The sequence below is a fragment of the Leptosomus discolor genome, chromosome 10, assembly GCF_034619465.1.
Source record: "Leptosomus discolor isolate bLepDis1 chromosome 10, bLepDis1.hap2, whole genome shotgun sequence".
In the NCBI taxonomy this organism is placed as follows: Eukaryota; Metazoa; Chordata; class Aves; order Leptosomiformes; family Leptosomidae; genus Leptosomus; species Leptosomus discolor.
Window position 1 is genome coordinate 12,099,615 of NC_141400.1, and position 18,983 is coordinate 12,118,597.

The 18,983-nt window shown below is 44.5% G+C and overlaps 2 protein-coding genes across 3 annotated transcripts in view; both read left to right on the forward strand.

The window, feature by feature from the left end:
- LOC147414798 (uncharacterized) overlaps positions 1-3,684 on the forward strand; it is a 57,332-nt gene extending 53,648 nt beyond the window's left edge. The window contains exons 19-23 of the mRNA XM_086470838.1: positions 975-1,015; positions 1,236-1,288; positions 1,733-1,824; positions 2,048-2,113; positions 3,583-3,684. Coding sequence (XP_086326964.1) covers positions 975-1,015; positions 1,236-1,288; positions 1,733-1,824; positions 2,048-2,113; positions 3,583-3,684 — 354 coding nt within the window. The remainder of the gene's footprint in view (positions 1-974; positions 1,016-1,235; positions 1,289-1,732; positions 1,825-2,047; positions 2,114-3,582) is intronic.
- A 4,349-nt stretch (positions 3,685-8,033) lies between these two features.
- Positions 8,034-18,683, forward strand: LOC104350229 (serine peptidase inhibitor Kazal type 5). 2 transcript variants are annotated; one of them, XM_009955996.2, is made up of 16 exons: positions 8,034-8,088; positions 8,890-8,909; positions 9,736-9,872; positions 10,057-10,117; positions 10,636-10,769; positions 11,206-11,266; positions 12,281-12,417; positions 12,865-12,925; positions 13,734-13,870; positions 14,327-14,387; positions 15,582-15,715; positions 15,793-15,853; positions 17,113-17,249; positions 17,635-17,695; positions 18,056-18,171; positions 18,638-18,683. In XM_009955996.2, the coding sequence occupies exons 1-16, from the start codon at positions 8,034-8,036 to the stop codon at positions 18,681-18,683; spliced, it is 1,419 nt and encodes a 472-aa protein (XP_009954298.1). The 2 variants fall into 2 exon arrangements, with proteins under 2 accessions (XP_009954298.1, XP_086327163.1); XM_086471037.1 differs by having other exon boundaries at positions 11,206-11,260.
- Positions 18,684-18,983: the final 300 nt, after the last annotated feature.

Here is an 18,983-nt window from a genome sequence, read left to right on the forward strand (position 1 = left end):
GTTATTTTCAGCACTGAAATTCATGGTCACTTGCAGTATAATGAATTCTTCTTTCTACTGAAGATCCAGGCACTCAATATATGCTACTAAAACCCAGAGGAAACAAGCTCCAGCAGTGCTTTTGGCATCAGAAATGGTTTTAGACAGTTGCAATATGCAGAATGAAAATGCAAAGGCCTCTCCTTAAGCTTTGGAGGAAGATAAGAAATTGTTACCCCAAAATGTAGTATTTCCTTGAGTTGTGTGTTGAAATTACCCATGGAAGGTGCTGGGTTGCCTGACAAAATGTATGTCCAAGCCGCCTCATCCCTTTGCAGCTCAGTGTCTACATCCACTCCTGCCTGCAAAGCTCCTACTGGATTTTCAGGTGTTTCTGGCAACTCTCCCTGCCTGGTGACCAGACTGCCATCAGGGAGGGATGGGAGCAGTGTGGTTTAGGAGATCTGACACTAAAGGGTGTATCTGCATTGCTGTGGTACAAAACCTTGCTGCAGAGAGAACCTGTTGCCAGGGCCTCAGGCTGGCCAGCATTCGGGCTCACTGTCTTCCCTGGGAGGTCTGTGCCGTAACCAAATTCCTTTGATCCTTTTCTGCTTTACTGAAGGTAAATGTAGGTCTGAGTCCTGGGTTTAGACATCTTTTTTTTTTTAGTAAGCTAGCTGGCCAGTAGGTTCTGCAGTGCTATGTCATATGTATGAATTAACTGTGGGTCTTTCCAGCACATTTCACTCTTAACGTTGCATATCTCGCACTTTCTTTACTTGTTCAAAGGTTTTTCCACAAATCACCCATGTGGTAGTCACCAATCTGACCATGTTAATCAATAGCTCAGGGAAAATAGGGGATATCCAGTTTCTTCTTCTTCTTTTTTTTTTTTTTTTAAATCTGTTTCTTAACAGACAGCTCCCAGGTTTACAATGGGTAAGTCCTGGTTTTATCACAATGCTCTTTATTTTCTCATGCTTCTCTTTAAGGTGGCAGAAGGAAGAAAAAAGCCAGAGCCTTTCCCAGTTAGGTAGTAGGTGTGAGAAGCACATAGCTTCAGGCTGAAATTAGTCTTGTTTTCCTAGGCTGGCAGTGACCCAACCTGCCTGCCCTGATGCCAGGCTCTGCTGCAGTTGTTTCATGTGGCCGCTGAGCTGGCCAGAGGGGCTGTCACACCTGCACTAATGCTTGGCAAGTGTCACACATTGACATGCTTGTGGATGGACTTACATTTTGCTCTTTCTTTCCAGAAATAATGGAGTGCAGACTGCCAGCAAACACCAGGGATCCACTGTGACCAAAGGTACAGAGAGAGGGATGGTGATTTACCCCCTCTTAGCCAGCCTGTCCTCTGCAGGTTGCATTTCAGAAGGGTTGGAGTGTCCGACCTTGCCCAGCCAGGCTGCAGGGCTACAGCAAAGGGCTCTGCGGTGTGCTTTTCCTTCTTACCACAGCCAGGGGATGGTGGGGCTGAGCCTGTGGGAATGTGCAAACTTTCTAGTGCCCACGGTGGTGGCCTCTGCCCACTCCTTTTCCCCTGGCTCTGTTTTTTCAGCCAAGTTGTCCCTATGGATCAAGGAGGATGCTGGCAGAGTAGCTTGCTGCTGTCCCCCATCATGGGGAAACAGGGCTGGCTCTGATCCCCTACAGAGCATGGGAGCATCACAGCTTTGATGTTTCCTCATGGTCCTTTCAGGCCCCTTTGCCTTCTGGGACTATAGTAACCGTGTCCCCCCTGTCTCCCTAGGGCAAGAAAAGGAAGAGTTGATGTCGAGCATCAGGGGAGCTGCTGAGTCCCCAGGACTGCCAAAGCTGCCTTCATCCGCTGCTGCAGTGAACGTGGGCTGTCCTTGCTCAGGTGGAGGGCAAAGGGCTGTGGGGACCCAGCGGTGTCTTCCCAGGTCTGCCCCACGTGCGCTGTTGCTGTCTCTGCCGCCTCGCTGTGTCTTAGCCTGCTTCTACAATAAAGATAACTCAGCAGCTTCATGTCACTTTTCTTCACTAAGCCTTGCGGGAGGGACAAACGAGTCCCCACTCTGGCTTTACACCGCGTGTCCCTTAGGCAATAAGCGAGAGCAGCTGCTGTAAATACCTGGTGAAGATGTTGGACCTGAGGAGGAAGAGCATGGTCTGGGGTTTTGTGAGGAGGGACCAGGGGTCAGGTTCTTTCAGACTCCTTGTGGGGTCTTGGGTCAATCACTTCACCGCCCTTTCAGACCTTTTCTCTTGCCTGTAAAACAGACATTAAAAGATACTTACCTACCTCAGAGGGTTGTTTTGAGATTTAATTGGTTTACATTTGGAAATCCACAGAGGAAAATTGGTTTTAAAGCACCCCATGTATTGAGCTGTCAGTTTAGCTGTTGCAGTAAATGTCTTCTTCCAGCCTCTGGGAAATTCAGACCACTTTGTTTTGAGCAGCTGTGGGATGTAGATACACCCTGACTGGTCATGTTAGATGGTATGCTGAGCCTTGCCCCACTGAAGCTGGAGGTGGGGGCACAGCCAGGTGGTCTCTGGGGTGTGAATTTGCCCAGCTGTGTTTCTTGCTCTGAGAGGGCAGAAGTACTGATGTCACCCTTGAGGCAGCGCTGGCCAAGCAGAGGGCTCAGCCATCTTGGTGGCCCATGGACCTTCACCAGGTGCTTCTGGGTCACTGTTCTGCCTTGGCTTGAACTTCCCTCCCCAAACAAGGCTGTGTGGGCATGAGGGCTCAGCCAGTGCCCATCTCTGGAGCTGTTTCCTGAAGGGAGGGGTCCTTCCTTCGGAATCCTGGTGCTGGGGGAGACGAAATGAGAAGTTCCGTGCTGTTGAATGGCTTAATCCATTTAAGGAAAAGTATCGTTGTTTTGAGATGTACCTGATTTATAGACAGTTCTAATTCATTTATAGTCTGAGCTAAGGGCTCCCCTGGCTTACTGGGGGCACTGCACCTGAGAATGGGGTGGGATTTGCAAAGCAGGAGAATGTGATGCTGGGCTAACAGAAATTACCGGCAGTTTACACGTACTTTCTGTACTTTCTTTTATAGCTGTTACTTAAAGCAAATATGTTCTTTATTTGTATAAACTTCATTGCAGGACATTTCCAGAAGACCTTGAGTGAACACACACAGTGTTCGAGTCCATTTTAGCTGTGACCTGATCTGTAAATACTTTCTGTTGCAGATAAGTCTGGAGTGACTTTCTTTCAGATTTTGGCAGGATTTTACTGAACACCAGTTAATTTTACTCCCACCAAAGACACAGATTTTTTTTTTCAGTTAAGTTATCAAATCCTTTTTTTCTACTGCAGTTAATGAGATTTGATTTTTTTAAACATTTTATTGCTGCTGATAATAATAAAATCAGATTTTATTATCAGCAGACTCTGACATAAGTAGTTAACATTTTGTATGCTGATTTTTAATGTGAGCAAACACTATGATTCAATAATAAATTATTACTGCCTCTTTCTATGTGGAAAATCCCCTCATCAAGTACAGTCATGAAGGATGAAAGACACCGGTTTGGTCCTGGATAGCTGTTTTGAGGGATGTAGTTTGTCTGTCTTTGAGCTGTGATGAAACAAGTAAACTCTTGAATGTTATTTATGCAGCCTGAGAATGATGAATATCAGACAGTAAAAATGTTGTCTGATGATGCCTGCTCACTGATTCTGGCTAAAATCATATGCAGGGACATCTACATGATTTCATAAAAGCAGTGCACAATTTGTGGCTTAAAATAAATTCTTGCAGATGAAATTCAGTGCACTTGAAAGCTATTATGATTTGTAGTGATTTCAAGTATTTAGATTTTGAAATAGTTGCCCATAAAACCTGCATTAACTGTGCTCCAAAAGCAATGAATTGATGAAGATGGCGCTCCAGTAGCCTCTTCTGTCAGTATTTGAGCACCTTCTGAATTTTGCCTGCTGCCAGCAGAAATTATCATCTGCAAAAGTTGCAGCTGGCAATAAGGGATTGTTAATCAGATTCCAAACCCAGCTGCCAAGAAGGCACAGGACAGTGACTTGCTAAAACCACCTGTGTTGTTGTTGACAGCCCTACCAGAGGCAGCAATGCTAACTCAGTTCTGCTCTCGGCAGCCTGCCTGGTCAGTCCTTTCTTGCTTTCGATCCCCTTTTGCAGGTTGCTCCATGGGCTTGCCGATAATGTCTGTCCTGAGCCGCATGGTGTGCAGCGAAGCTCCAGCAGGACTCTGTGTGAGTGATGCCATGTGTTATTTCTGTGAGGTTCCTGGAGAGAAGGAGGCAAAGGCTCGAGAAGTATTGGGGATTTATTACCCTTTCTTTTACGTTTGCTCTTGATTACCCTTTGCGTTGCGCTCTGACACAGTAAGGAGGCCAAAACATGAAACTGGAAAGGTACCAGCACTCTGGGGATTCTTCAGCATGCTGTAAATTACACTTTATTAAGGATATCTCTTGCCAATGTCCATAGACCCCATCTAGTTCACAGGAGTTTCTGAGGTTTTGCAGAACTGGCATTATGAATTGACATCTTTGGTCTCCAGGACTCTCAACAGGGTTGGGTTTTGAGCTAAACTACTCTGTAGGGACCTTGAGTTTCTTGGGGGGGGGGTTTTGTTGTTTTTTTTTTGGTTTTTTTGGTTTTTTAGTTCCCTAGAAGGTGTTAGGAACTTATGCAATTCTTCAGGATGTGCAAACGCTTGTCTTGGTATACAGTAAGGGCTGTTGACTCTGGCAGATGCCTCAGCAGACCTTGAACTCACTGTAGTGTTTCTCAATCCTCTGCAGTTTGTCCATTTGGAGCCTGGTAGCTCTGCCCGCCGCCTCCCTGCTGCTCTTACAGCCACCATGGAGGGAGAGCCCACGCATGGCAGCAAGGCATGCTACAGCCAGGGAACCTCTTGCAGTCTGCCACAGTAGACAGTGCCAGAAATCCTGCAGTTTAGGGGCGTTTGCTTCTTCAAGAACCAAGTGAGTCATGACATGGAGAGTCTGGTGCTATTTGTGCAGTGAAGCCCTTCTGGGTCCTGCTTAGAGCTCTCATTTCTGGCTCTCCCTGCATCCTTGTGACAATCCCACCAAGCAACTGCTATATATGTGTACCTGGGGGTTTCAGCATTATTTGCCTTGATTATCAAAACTTCTGCTCCATGGCCCACCTTCGTTTATCCTGGGGACTGGTGAATGAGCTTCTCTCTTTCCTCTCTTTAGGGCTCCTGTTTGGCATCTGTTAGCTCATCTGTCTTTTCCTTAGCAAAAGTCTCCCTATGCATGGAGCTCTTGTCCAGGCCATTTCCTTGGGATCTCCGTGCTTCAGTCTGCTGCAGGAGCTGCCAGCTGCCCAGCTCTCCCACCAGGACTACAACACAAGAACTTTCAACACTTTCCCCTGCATGAAGGTATGAGCAACTCCACTCAGACTATTCACTGAAAATAGTAACATGTAAATGCAACTACCTGCACATTACAAATCTAGTTCCTTGACATTGTAGGTCCCAAAAGAAACAGTTTAGTGTTAGGTGTAGTAACAACAGCACACTTAGTTTGTGGGTGGGAAGCATGGACAATTTCTGCTTATATTTCTGAAAAACAGGTGAGCTGGCTTTACTGCCTTCTGGCCTCAAAGGGGTTGTTTCCTTTCTTGGCCCATGTCAGTGAAATTCTGCAGAAATGGTAACAGATAATTCACAGCTGGGACTAGAGGTAACTTGGAGAGGCAGTAGAAGAGAAGGAGCAGAGCATTTGTGTCCAGGGCTGCTTGGCAAGTGGGCTTTGCAGAGCCTCCCTCTCCCAGCATGTCTAGCAAAGGGAAAATAAACAAGTAGACATCAAAACAGTGTGAGTGCAAGTGGGGGCTGCACAAACACAAGGGTGTAAACAGATAGACACAACCAAAAGTCACCCTGTCCTGAAGCTCCCTGTCCAGCCTGGGTGGGCTGTGCTGCACCTCCTGCTCTGGTCCCAAAAGTCTCTGTCCTGATGGAAAAAAGGCTGGTGAAAAAAGCTTTACTGAATTGCTGTCTGTGAAGCAGGTAGCTCGCTTGTAGGGTCACAGTGTGAATCTTCCTTGTGTCCGGGGCAGGAGCCCAAAGCTGAGCACTAGGTGCCTCAGCTGATGTGGGGAACAGCAGACACACGTTGTAGCTGTGGTGATGTTTTCTAGATCCCAGTTTCTTCTCTGGGTACTTGACAGGTATTTGCTGTTCTGTCCCTTTAATCTGTCTCCTATTGCAAACTACTCCCTGAATTCAGTAACTTAGTCGGAAAAGAATTACTTTTGTCTTGACAGAGCACGTTGAGTCAATCTATTTTAACTGCAGATTTGGTTTGCAAATAACATCTCCTTTCCCATAAGGTTCAGGTGTCATCTCTGTGGACATTGGCAGGAATTTGCTTGACCATGACAGCTTTTACAGAGTATGGCAATTAAGTTGTCAAGATATGTTTTCCTCTGCCAGGAAGCATTAATTGATGATAGTCTTGGCTGGAATAAGCCCTGAGAGATGGATATCGTAATTAGGATGAACAGAGGTCCTTGCAGCTGGGGCCTACATTGGTCCAAAGGTCTGGAGTCCTTGACACTTAGCGGAACTGAGATAAGGGACAGGGCAGGAGAATATTGGGTCTGAATATCAGGAGGAAGGAATGTAGACAAGATATATGAATAGAGATCTCTCTAGTGTCACTAGAGATTAACATACTTGGAAATGCTGGCATTTGGGGACACTAGCTTTGCAGAAGCACACTGCAAACTACTAATATTAGCAGATCTCCTGGATATGAAAGCAAATAGAATTTTCCATTAGGTAATCCCCAAAATTGTGTTATTGTGGATTTGCTTTTCAAGTGAGAAAGATGTTAGAAATATCCTTCTCTTAGAAAATAAAGCTGGGATGATTCAACACAAGCTCACTCTGTTTAAATTATGTCAAAAATAAATCTGCCAGTAAGGATTTTGATTACCCAGTACAGAATTTGAAAGATTAAAAGTTAGTGAGAACTTTGGAGAATTTAGGATCCCCATTGAGAAGGCTGGGATTGAGACCAATCTAAAGACTTTCCAAAAATCTCCTTAAATAAAGGACAGGAAAAATATTCAGGACCAATTCAAGTTCTGTTACCTTAATAGTGGGAAAAACTTCAGGAGAAATTTGAGGAAAACTAAAGATATAAAGTGTAAAAGGATAATATACACAGTGAATTTTCAGGAAGGAAACCATGCATGGTCTAATATCAATCTTTGCAAAGTTGGCTGACTTTGTAGATAAAGGAAATGCAGTACACCTAGTCTATGTAGAAATCAAAAATACTTGGTCTGCTGCCCTGTGGGATGGTGTCACTTAGGCTTGATGAGGTGGATCGGGAACTGGCCATGGGGGAGGTGTTAGCAGATGAGCAGAGGATATTATGGGAGTTATCAGTGAACAGCGAAAACCATGGATTTTTGGGACCAAACTTCATGGGTTTGCTCCTTGCTGTAGTACAGGGAAAGTTGGCATGTGATGCAGAACACTGCTGAGTTTTTTGAAACAGAAGAGCAGGATTTCTCCTGTGGAGCACTGGTTGATCTTCTGGGCTGAAATTGCCTGGGCTCAAACTGGGATGAAACACAGCTGTGAAGAGTACAAAATCACACTATGAGGTTAAATAACGAAGGGTTTGGCTATCGACTGGTAGCTCAGTTGAAAACTATAGAGGAGCAGAAAGATGTAATTGCATTTAGCTGGTTGCAGGGTAGATGTGAGCCTGCAATGTGCCACAGGCGTGCAAGGGGGAGCCCAGGCCTGGGGAAGATCCATCCAGGAAAAGAGCGGTCCTTGAACGCTCCATGCTCCCCTCGAGCCACACAAAAGGCCCTTTGCTGGCATACATGCCTGCGTCAATCATTAGCTATAAATCTAGAGCTGGGTAAATATGCTTTTGGCTTTGAGTGTTGATGACACACTTGGAGAATTTTCTAATAAGGTGGGACCACTTGATACCTTGGTGTGCTATATAATCCTACTCCTCCCTGCAATCTTCCTCACCCGCACAGAAAGCAAGCAGGCTGCACTGGAGCGGTACTTCTGTGTGCCATGAAGATAACAGGGGTGTTTGTGAAGGTCGCTCTAGCCCTTTGCTGCTGCTTAGGTGAGTATTTCCCGGGATATTGCAGAGATCGATCTAGCTGAATCAGAGCTGAATTTTCGTTTCAGTAAAAGTGTTTGGGTCTTGTGACACGGAGAAGAGCCTTATTCTATGAAGAAATATTCTTCCTGAGAGAGCATAGCAAAAAAAATTAGACTTCAAGACTGAGGTTTCAGCAAACCTCATACAGCTGCCTGTTTTCATCATCTTGGTTTGTAGGAGCAAATTGCTGAAGAAGCAGTCCTAGTGCAGGGAAGGAGCTTGCACACGGGAGTACTGTGTATAAGGGCAAAGTAAAACTATTAGATACGGTGTCATTATCTATGTGAGCAGTACAAATGCAAAGTTTAACCTCTAGGATTGCTCTGTAAGTTTACTGTGCTGTTCCTGGTAAACGAGAAGGATATGTTTGGAGATGGACAGTGCCAGTGGTCAACAGTCATCTTAAACACGCATGCCTGAAGTTTTGGAAGTCAAATAGAAAGTCTCTTAGAAGAGGTTAAAATCAAAGACTACCGAATTGAAAGTACCTGTATCGCTTCCCTGTAATTGATCCCTGGATTAATGTATATGCTCTCCCCTGTTTTGTGTCTCCTCAAAAGTACAATGCAACTTTAATTAATAACTTTTAATAGATCCTGTGACCATTTGCTAGCATGATGTAAACGCCTATCTTTTCTTAAACCAAATAAACTAGCCAACAACAGTCACTGAATTTAACAATTTCATTCAAAGATTTACATGTATCTCTCTGCATGTCAATAACTTGATTTACTTTTTTTCTGTCTAATTTTTTTCTTTCAGGTATTTCCTTTGGAGTTGAGGTGAGCTACAGATCTGTTTTATTCCAGGTTTCTGGTAAAGTAGAAACAGTATGTAATTACCTGATGAGCAAGTGGATTAAATCTCATGAAATCTTGGCTGTTCAAATAAAATTTGCCAGTACATGATTGGATGATATTGCCAATTTCATGAGAAAGTTAAAAGATCCCAAATTTTTTTACACTATTTTCAGTTCATTAAATAAAACGGAGAGACATAATTATACAATCCTATTATATCAACCCAGAAGTAATTTAGTTGCTCCAAACCAAAGGCAGTATATTACCTCCTCGTGAGGAATACAGTTTTAAGATTATATGCTTGAAAGCATCGAAGACTGTGGTTCTGATATTTTTTTCTATACAGTAAGACCCTCAGAACTGTGTTCCTTGCATAGGTTTTCTATCCATATCATAAAGAGGAAAACAGCAGGGTCTGTGAGATGGATTTGTCTGCAGGTTCTTCCCACACAGTTGAGACTTCTGTAACTCACCAGAAACTGCACCATGATTTGAAATTATCAGATTTTGAGCTGAGGGACTCTGGTGTACAGCCAGGCTCCCAATTACCAGCTGCTTTCGTTAGGCACTGTCTCATCCATAGCAATCTTTCCTCCATGCCAGGCCTCCCCCGGACCCCAGCAGGAAAGCATAATCAGAAACTTCTGTAGAGAAGATTCACTCCACCTAACTGCCTGAGCAGATTCAAAATAATATGTCTAATTTACCTCCCAGCAGGAGCTGCAGGCGCTGTGGTGGTGGGAGGCTGCATGGGGTTTCTTTCCATGAGGGAGTCAATGTTGGGACTGATTCTGTGCTGCTTTCACAGGTTGACTGCAGCCAGTATTCCAGAGGCATTGGCAAGGATGGGACAGTCTGGGTAGCTTGCCCAAGGAACTTGGAGCCAGTCTGTGGCACCGATGGCACCACATACAGCAACGAGTGTGGGATCTGCCTCTACAATGAGTGAGTATTGCTGGAAACCTAGCAGAAGCCATGGGGCAAGGGGCTCAAGGTGAGGGTGGCAGCTTCATCCCCCAAAGGTGGACCAGGCAGAGGAGCATGTGACTTAGCAGCTGGGTGCTGACACCACCAGCCTCGAGGCGATGCAGCTTTCTGCAATCCCTGACACAAGTCTGCTTTCTTCTAGGGAACACGGGGCCAGTGTGGAGAAGGCGTACGATGGAGAATGTGAGCCGAAATCTGTTACGGTAAGACAAAGTCTGTGGAAGACTTCAGCTGGCTGTAAAAGGGGACAGTTCACCAAACAAGAGGGAACACAGAATGGGCAGTCTGCACAGCCCAAAGGGAATTAAAATCTGATGATAACCAAAGCTGAGAGGGTTTTTATGGGCTATCTGGTATCACGTCTCTGTGCTTTTCTGATTCAGACTTCTAGCCTCCTTAATTGGGAACAGAATGAAAATGTGTTGGCTGAAGGCTGGATCTTGCTGCCTGGGTAGCTCCAGCAGGATCTTATGAAGCACCTCACAAAATCCAAATCATAGTCTTTTTTGCTATGCCAATTCTTTTCAGCAGGAGAGAATTCCCACAGAACGGACTCTGGCTTCCACTTTTGATAGTGGAATTAATTTGATGCTGGATTTGTCCCCAAAGGCTGATGGGGAGTAAGCAGACTATGTAGGAGTGTTATTTCTTTATGTATAAAGTGTTATATCTTTGTATATAAAATGTGGGTTTTTTTTCTCTATTCCTGCTGTTTGTACAGATTGATTGCGGTATTTACCGAAGGACTGCAATAGATGGTCATGTCATGATAGCATGCCCGAGGATACTGAATCCAGTCTGTGGCTCAGATGGTTTCACTTATGACAACGAATGTGGAATCTGCGCCTACAATGCGTAAGTCCTGTACATAAAACATCCCTCTGGATAATTAGGAATAGTTAAGGGTCTCAGAAGCACTTCTGTAAAACACTAGTCTTTCTTAAGGTGGGTGTGTCTGTAGATCTCTTTGGAGCTGGCTGCTTGTAATTCCCCAGCCAGCCTGATTTTCTTCCCCATTTTCTGTCTGTGCTTATGAGGGGAATCACTAAAGAACCAGAGGAGAGCCACAAACAGATCAAGGTGTTACTTGTAACACCTAATACTTAATTACCACGTGATATGGAAATACAGTGTGTTTGCTATTACCATCTGCAGGGCATATTCAGACAAGTCAAGCACCTGTAGTGTCCCATAAGGAGGGTGGGACCTTGCTTTCTTGTCCCAGTGCCTAGAGTGTAATGGGAAAAGTTATTCTAAAGGCTTCCTAACTAAAGCATTTCTTTTTTTCCAGAGAACATCACACCAACGTTAGCAAAATACATGATGGAGAATGCAAGCAGGGGATTGTCTCTGTAAGTGCAATAGAAGTAAAAAATCCATCTCTTAGGGCTGCTAATAGAACCCCGAGAACCCCACGGATTTCTCTAGGAAACTGCAAGAGGACCTCTATGACAAGGCTTAAGAGGGTCCCAGTCCATGCTTTGCTTTTCTGCGCAGCGAGGGTGAATTTTTCATCCTCCCTGTTCCAGAGAGAGTATCACACCATGCATACCACACCAAACCAATGAAGGAGAAAGGAGATGGATATGAAATGAGAAGCTGCAGTGAGCTAGTGCTGTCCCGATGTACTAAGCTGGCTTTTGTGCCCAGGGGAAGGGGAGGCCCAAGACTTCACTTGCCGACATGCTGTGCAGGTTGGAAGTCTTCTCTCTGGAGATCAAAAGCATTTCCACCCTTTGCAACAGAGATTCAAAACTCCCATGCTGGTTGGTTTTACAGACATAGAGGGACCCAGAAGAGCACTAAATGTACCTATTTATAGAGTATAGTTTATTGTGTATTGGTATGAGTCCAGCCTCTTGTGCCTCAGGAAGAGAAGCTTCTATATTTCAACACCAAAATTCTGGGATGTAGAAAGTCCATTCTCCACCTGATAACCATTTTTTGTCTATCCTTTCAAACGCTGTGCTTAACTATAGGGAACCTGAAGTAATAAGGAATCACAGAGCTGGAGAAGTAGAGAGAAAACCAACAAAACAGTATTAGTCAGATTTCTAGCTGGTGAAAAATATTTCCCACTAAATTCAAGACTTTTTTTTTTTTTTTCGTGAGAACAGGCGCAAAATTTTGTAGATGTTCTTCTGCCTGAAGGATTCCTTCTCCAAGATAGTTCTTTTTCTTGACTCCTAGAGAACTAGGATAGTATTCAGAAAGCTCATTTCTGATTGAAGATTTATCTTTAGGGTATTGGGGCTTTGTCCTGTTGCAGAAATAGTGGAGCTTGGGATACAGAATGAAAAGGTTTTGCATCAACTTTTCTTGTGTAGCAAGGGCTCCACCAGAGCTAATTCTCTTTATTTTGACAGATTAACTGCAATAAGTACCCAACAACACCCACTAAAGATGGCGAAGTATTAGTATCCTGTCCAAGGATCCTCAGGCCAGTTTGCGGCACAGATGGCATTACATATAATAATGAATGTGAGATCTGTGCCCACAATGGGTAAGTGCTGTAGGTAGAGCACTCCTTCTAAGTAGCCAGCAATGCTTTGCAGTCCTAAGAACCATCTTTCTGCATTTCTGCTCATGCCTATTTCTTCAAGTCTCTTAGAAGCTGAACTGCTTTTGGACTTACCTTGAGTTTCCTTCTGGTACCTTCTCTATGCTCGTGAAGGGAAACCTTGAAGAGTCAGATGGCAGCTCCTTGGATTAGTCTGTGGGCTGGTCAGTGGCTGAGCAGAGGAAGAAATAATTCAGAATATTGCTTTAAATTGCGTGTTATGAGAAGATGCAATGAGCTTGTTAATGAGTAATGTAGCTATTCTGCTAGTTTTTTCAGACAGCTATTCAGACGTTCATAGAGTTTGAAGCTCTGGTTTGCTTAATTTCACACGTGACTACGACCAAGAAGTTAAACATGTAGTTATTCAACTTTGTTTCCCTCTTCCAGAGAACATAAGACTCATGTTGGCAAAAAGCATGATGGAAAATGCAGACAGGAGACTTCTGAGGTAAGTATTCAGTGTAAGGCATATTTCTCCTCCTGGCTGTATCAACTGAAAGGTTCTGAGGCTACATCTACTCTGAAAGTGAGCTGACCTGAAGCCTGGCTTTCTCCACGTGTCTATTAAGTCTTGTCAGCCCCTTGTGTTGAAGATGTCTACAAATCCCATCTGTCCTGAGGCAAGTGTCCTCTGGGCCCTCCTTGCCTGCATAGCCCTGGCAGATGGGCTGTGTGGGAGCTAGGCACAGAGTTTTCATTACGAATTCATACCTACACCAGCCTTTGGGGTGTGAACATATTCTGGTACATGGAGCACACCTGAAGTTTTGATCTGAGTGTATCAGCTGAGAAGTCCCAGCGCTGGTGTCTAGGACATGCCAACACATAAATGTGGAAGTTGGTCAGTTTGGGCTTGGATCTTTCTTTGAGGATGCTCTTCAAATGCATTGTCAGCAAAGTCTGAATTCCTTCACTCTTTTGGTGTTTTGTTTATATCTATATTGCAGAATGAAAAGAGGACTATGTTTTTCTCTTTTTTTTTTTTTTTTTTTCTTTTCTGGCATATCTTGCATTTGGGATTGACCAAGCTACTTCCCCCAGTGATTTGGCATCTCACAAACTATGCAGTGCTGTGCAGTTCCCTCTGTGCATGAGAGGATTCATGCATAACTGACTCAGTCTGGCTTTGAGAGAACTGAGACATAGCACTACTGTTGTCTCAGCATCCCAGCATGAAAGACATGGCAGGAGGTTACACTGGGGTTTTTCTTGGAGAACAAGGACTTCCCCACACTTGATACTCCTGCTTTTTGTAGATCGATTGCAGTCAATACCCATCAAGAACGATTGAGGGTGGTAAAGCCCTGATAAGCTGCCCAAGGATCCTGCTCCCAGTCTGTGGCACAGATGGATTTACTTATGACAATGAATGTGGCATCTGTGCCCATAATGCGTAAGTACTGTACATAGGACTCTCTATTTGGAATAACTAGCCATGGTTACTGCTCCAGACAGCTTTTCTTTTGATACCAACATATCTATATGCCTCTTCCTGTTTCTCAACCTCCTAAAGTCCCTGTCACCTTGATCTTGTTCCCTGATGCTCTGTTTGTGCTCCTTGCGGGAGCTGGGGAAGAACCTACTCTCGATCTGAGCACACTGAGGGCTGTGGTATTTGGGCAGAGAAAAGAATGGATGGGGCTGCTGCATAGCACACAGTGAGGAGACCTGATATGTCTCTTACTGCTTAGGATTACGCTTGCTAATGACTGAGAGAAGCTGCTTCATCAGGCAAACAGATGCCTCCTTTGTCATATATATTGGCTATGAGTTTGGTTTGCTTTCTGTGGCACCTGAATGTCACAGTGCTTAGCTGGTGACCATGCTAACGCCAAACTCTCCCTTTCAGAGAACATGGGACTCACGTTAAGAAAAGCCATGAGGGAAGATGCAAGAAGGAAAGTATTCCTGTAAGTGTAACTAACTATAAAATAAGCTCCGTCTCCTACTTTCTCTCCAGTTTCCAGGAAGACCCTGGCTGGGCTCAGTGCAACTGCTGTGCTCCCAAATGCATGGAGGGGTGATGTACAGGGCTCATGCTGGTGCTGCAGTTCTCCCTAGCCGCTCACAGTGGCTGCTGCCTCTGTGCTGTACATGAGGGCAAGACAGAAGGGAAACAGGCCAGGACTTCGGAAAAAAAAAAAAAAAGTCCCAGTACTGCAGATCTCTGAATAGAAATCATCAGAGGCAGCCCAAGAAGCATGCAGCCCATTTCAGCACAGTAGGAGAGGAAGATAGAAGTCTGTGTTAGATGTCCGTGTGTTCATTCAGTGCTAGGACTTCCATTGCGCTAGACAGGCAGGTTAAAAAAAATCCTTGTGCTCTGGTCAGCCAGGAAAAATCTGCTCTCAGGTATGAATACAGAAATAGCTTTATTATCCTGCACAGTAACAGTATGTGCTGATAATATCTCAACACATTTATTCTGCTTATGTAGAGCAGCTCTAAAGCACCAAAAATAATTTCATGCATCCTGAGGGACTGCAATATATTTTCTATAGTAAAGACACATCATTAAAATGCTGTCTTTGCTTTAATTTGCTCTTGGACCATGTGGGAAATATGGGTAATAAGAGCCACTGCATTGGGGAAACTATGCAAAATGACCGTGAAGTGTCAGTGATGCTTAGCTAGTGTAGACTGACTTCCAATAGGTGTTGGTCTATTCTCAAATATTTAAACCGTTAGATTTTATATATTTTAAATACTTTTGCAACAGGAGCTGGTGAAACAGTTCTTGCTGCTGTTTTGAAAAAGCTGAAACAAAATCTCAAATTTCATTAACTGTCAATCTGGACTTAATGTTAAACACTTTAAATAAGATTCCTTGGGTTAAATGCTTGTTTTAAAACTTGCATACGTACTACTCTAGGAAAACAATCTTTTTGGCCAGCTGTCCTTTTGTTCCCTCTGTTAGCAGACAATACTAAACCCAACTACAATTAGTTAATTCATTTAATTATGGAAGGCTAAACTTAGAAAAACATCGGATTTTCCTCTGTCAGAAGCCTTTAAAATCTGGAGGATCAGAGTGGACAGACTGCAAATGAGGCAGTCTTCCATCTCCCAGCAGCTGACCCAGCATTGTTGGTTTGTCTCCTCAGGTTGACTGCAGCACGTACCTGAGCAATACCAAAACTGGCGAAACCATCTCAGCCTGCCCCTTCATCCTGCGTGAGATCTGTGGGACAGATGGTGCCACCTACAGCAATGACTGTGTGCTGTGTGCCCATAACATGTAAGCCCTGGAGGTTGCCCTCTGAGAGCTCAACAGAGATGCTTGCTGAGCATTTTTAATTCTGCTTTGTCTTCCAGTGAATTTGGAACCAATGTTGCCAAGAAGCACGATGGAAGGTGCATAGAGGAAGTTATCCAAGTAAGTGAAACCTAAAGAAAAATAAAAGCTTGAGCTGGTGCTGATTGCAGAACTTGAATAAATGCTGGATGGTTTTGACGGTGTAGCCTCCGCTGGGGGTCACAGCTTGTGCTGCCCTTCCTTCTGTGGGTGAATGTCACCCTCCTGGCAGCAAGAACATTGTGCACGTCCTGCGTGCTGTCAGGGAAAGAAAGAGGAGAGGACAGGTGAGGAATGAGTTATGAGACAGGTAGCATAAATTATTTAGGGCTTTACAAGAAGAAATTCCTTTCCCGCTGCAGTCTATCATAGCTGCTGCAGGAGCTTAGCAGTCTGTTTTGGCAATATGGGAAGGGGATGCAGAGGACCCAGGGTGTCTGGTGCCTTCTGAACGCTTGCATTGTACAAAATGTTGCTCTGCAAAGATAGGAAATTGCCTGCGTTTTGAATGCTGATACCTAATGTACCAGGGGACTCAAACCCCTCTCTGTTTTCTTGTAAATGCAATGTGATCTAATATATACCAACAATAAATCTTGTAAAAATACCAGATTAACTATATTTGGCCAGCTTTAAATTATTTACAGTCACTGGGGAATAGAAGAACAAAGCCATCTCATTACCATGTGTTTGAAAGAGTCAACATCCTGTGTCAGATATTTCATTTCTATACAAACAAACCATGGAATGTCATTCCTTTGTTTCCTGAGGACGCTCTGTGCTCAGACTGAGCGAGATACATAAATCAGAGAGGAAGGGTTCACACTGGAGAAATTGGGAGTGCTAAAATGCAAGGTCAGTTCTTCAACCGGTGTAAATCCGCTTCAACTGCTGTCAGTCCTGCTGGCAGACTTCAACACTTGGAGCTGTCCCATTGCAACAAAAGGCCTGTCAGAACATCTCCCCTCCATTCACGTGGGACGTGAAAAACACCTGGGTCGCAGTTGGCCATCTTGCAGGAAGTGCATAAATCATGCCATTTTGATTTGCAGATTATTTTTGAGCTGCTTTTTGTAATATCCCGGTAGGTTCAGCGAGGTGTAGGGGTGTCACGATATATATAAAGCTGAATGAGTAATGTTTACCTTCAAGCCTTGATTCAGTCTTCTCCAGCATAAGGCTATGAAAGGAAATTGCTCGTTTTCTGTGAAAAATGAGTTAATATACAACCATAATTCGTCCTATGGCAGATCTTAAAATGCAGAGGCATATGCATGTATCTGGGCGCCCTTGCACAGAGCAGAGCCCGTGCCAGAGCTTTTACCATCTTTGTTCCCCAGCTCAACTGCAGCCAGTACCCAACTTCCACGCTGAAGGACGGCAGAGAGCTGATGGCCTGCACAATGATCTACAATCCCATCTGCGGTACCGATGGTGTCACTTACGCCAGTGAGTGTGCGCTGTGTGCCCACAACCTGTAAGTACTCATCCTTCTCCCTGGGGAATTCGCAGTGGCAGTAGTTGGATCTGTGAGTGCCAAGTAATGTGCAAAGGTGCTCTTTGAAACCCTGTGCTGGATGGATCCTGTCTGTCTACCCTCATTTTCCTGCTTGCCCTCATTGGGGTTTGACATGGGCATTTGACCCCAGAGCCCCCCAAAGGGGGATGCATCAACTGGGAACAGTGTTATTCCAAAAGACACATGCCTGGTCCATAACGGCATGTTCTTGTTAGTGCTGTGCCGGCAATGCTATGCTAGTTTATCTGAAAATCTCCTGTGTGCCATGTCGGGGTGAGGTTTGTTCTTGCACTGTTGCTGTAATCGAAAGGTTGTGGCTAATGACGGTCTCTCCTTCCTCCAGGGAGCATCAGGCCAATCTTGGCAAAAGAAAGAACGGGCGCTGTGAAGAGGATATTACAAAAGTGAGTGGGAAAGGATGGGACCAAAAAGTGAGGTCCAGTGTCTGTTACACTCATGGGGGACTGTCCTCTGCTCTGGCTTACAAATTGGGGGAGCAGTGGTGTGCGGACCCGAGGAGATCCCTTGGAAATTTCACACTGCTCATAAACCAGCCATCATGCATCCCCTTGCTCTGTAACAGCGCAGGAAAAGTCATGGCAGTCAGCAGAAATAGTACAAAATCCCATCTGCCACTAGGACAAGAGAGTTGTTTATTGTGGTGTTCCAGACAGTTTCATGTCTCAGTGGGCTGTCATTCCTTTTGCTGGGGGGGCATGGTTTGCTCTCAGGCAGAGAGACTCATGTCTATCTTCTGTGTGCAGGAGCATTGCAAGGACTTCCAAGAAATCTCTCCTATCTGCACCCTGGAATATTTGCCCCACTGTGGCTCTGATGGCAGAACATACGGCAACAGATGTTTTTTCTGCAATGCCTACCTGTATGTACAAGTGTAAAACCCTTCCTTTCGTGATCAATTCCTGCACCTACTACAAATTCAGGGCTGTTTTCATAATGCGCTTTTGACTAGCTGCTTATGGGCATATACTGGACGTTTCAGGTGCATGACTTGTGCAAGGAGATTTTTTTTTTCATTTTAAGGGAAAATGTGAAGGGCCTGTTTCTATGATCTGTACGTGGCCTCCTGTTTGTTAACTTCAAAGATATTTAACTTGTTTTCACCAGCATATAATATGTCCCACAAGCTTATCAGGGCATGTGGAAAGTACTTCAGCAAACCAACTGGATTGTATCAAATGTGTGAAACATTTCATCTTCCCTTTAATGATAATAATGAAAGGGAGTATTTGGGCTTTTACCTCCAGTCCAGACCAGTGAAATGAGGAACAAGGATTCAGCACTGAATATGCTCTGTGTCTAACCCTTTTCTCTCCTTTTCTCACCAGGCAAAGCAATAGGACTATCCACCTCATGAGTATGACTGAATGCTAAGTGTGTGCTGGAGTCCAACCCAGAAAGACAAGCTCCCTCGCATGTGACTTCCCATGGGTTGATCTTCCCCAGCAACTTTCCTTCAGTTTCTCTTATTTCCTTGACTCCTGAAACACTTGTTCAATAAACTCACTTGGCAACGTTTTTCTGTCTTAATCATAGAATCAGTAAGGTTGAAAAAGACCTCTAAGATCAAGTCCAACTGTCAACCTAACACCACCCTGCTCACTAAACCATGTCCTGAAGTGCTGTATCTATACTTTTTTTTTTTAACAGCTCCAGAGACAGTGACTCCACCAT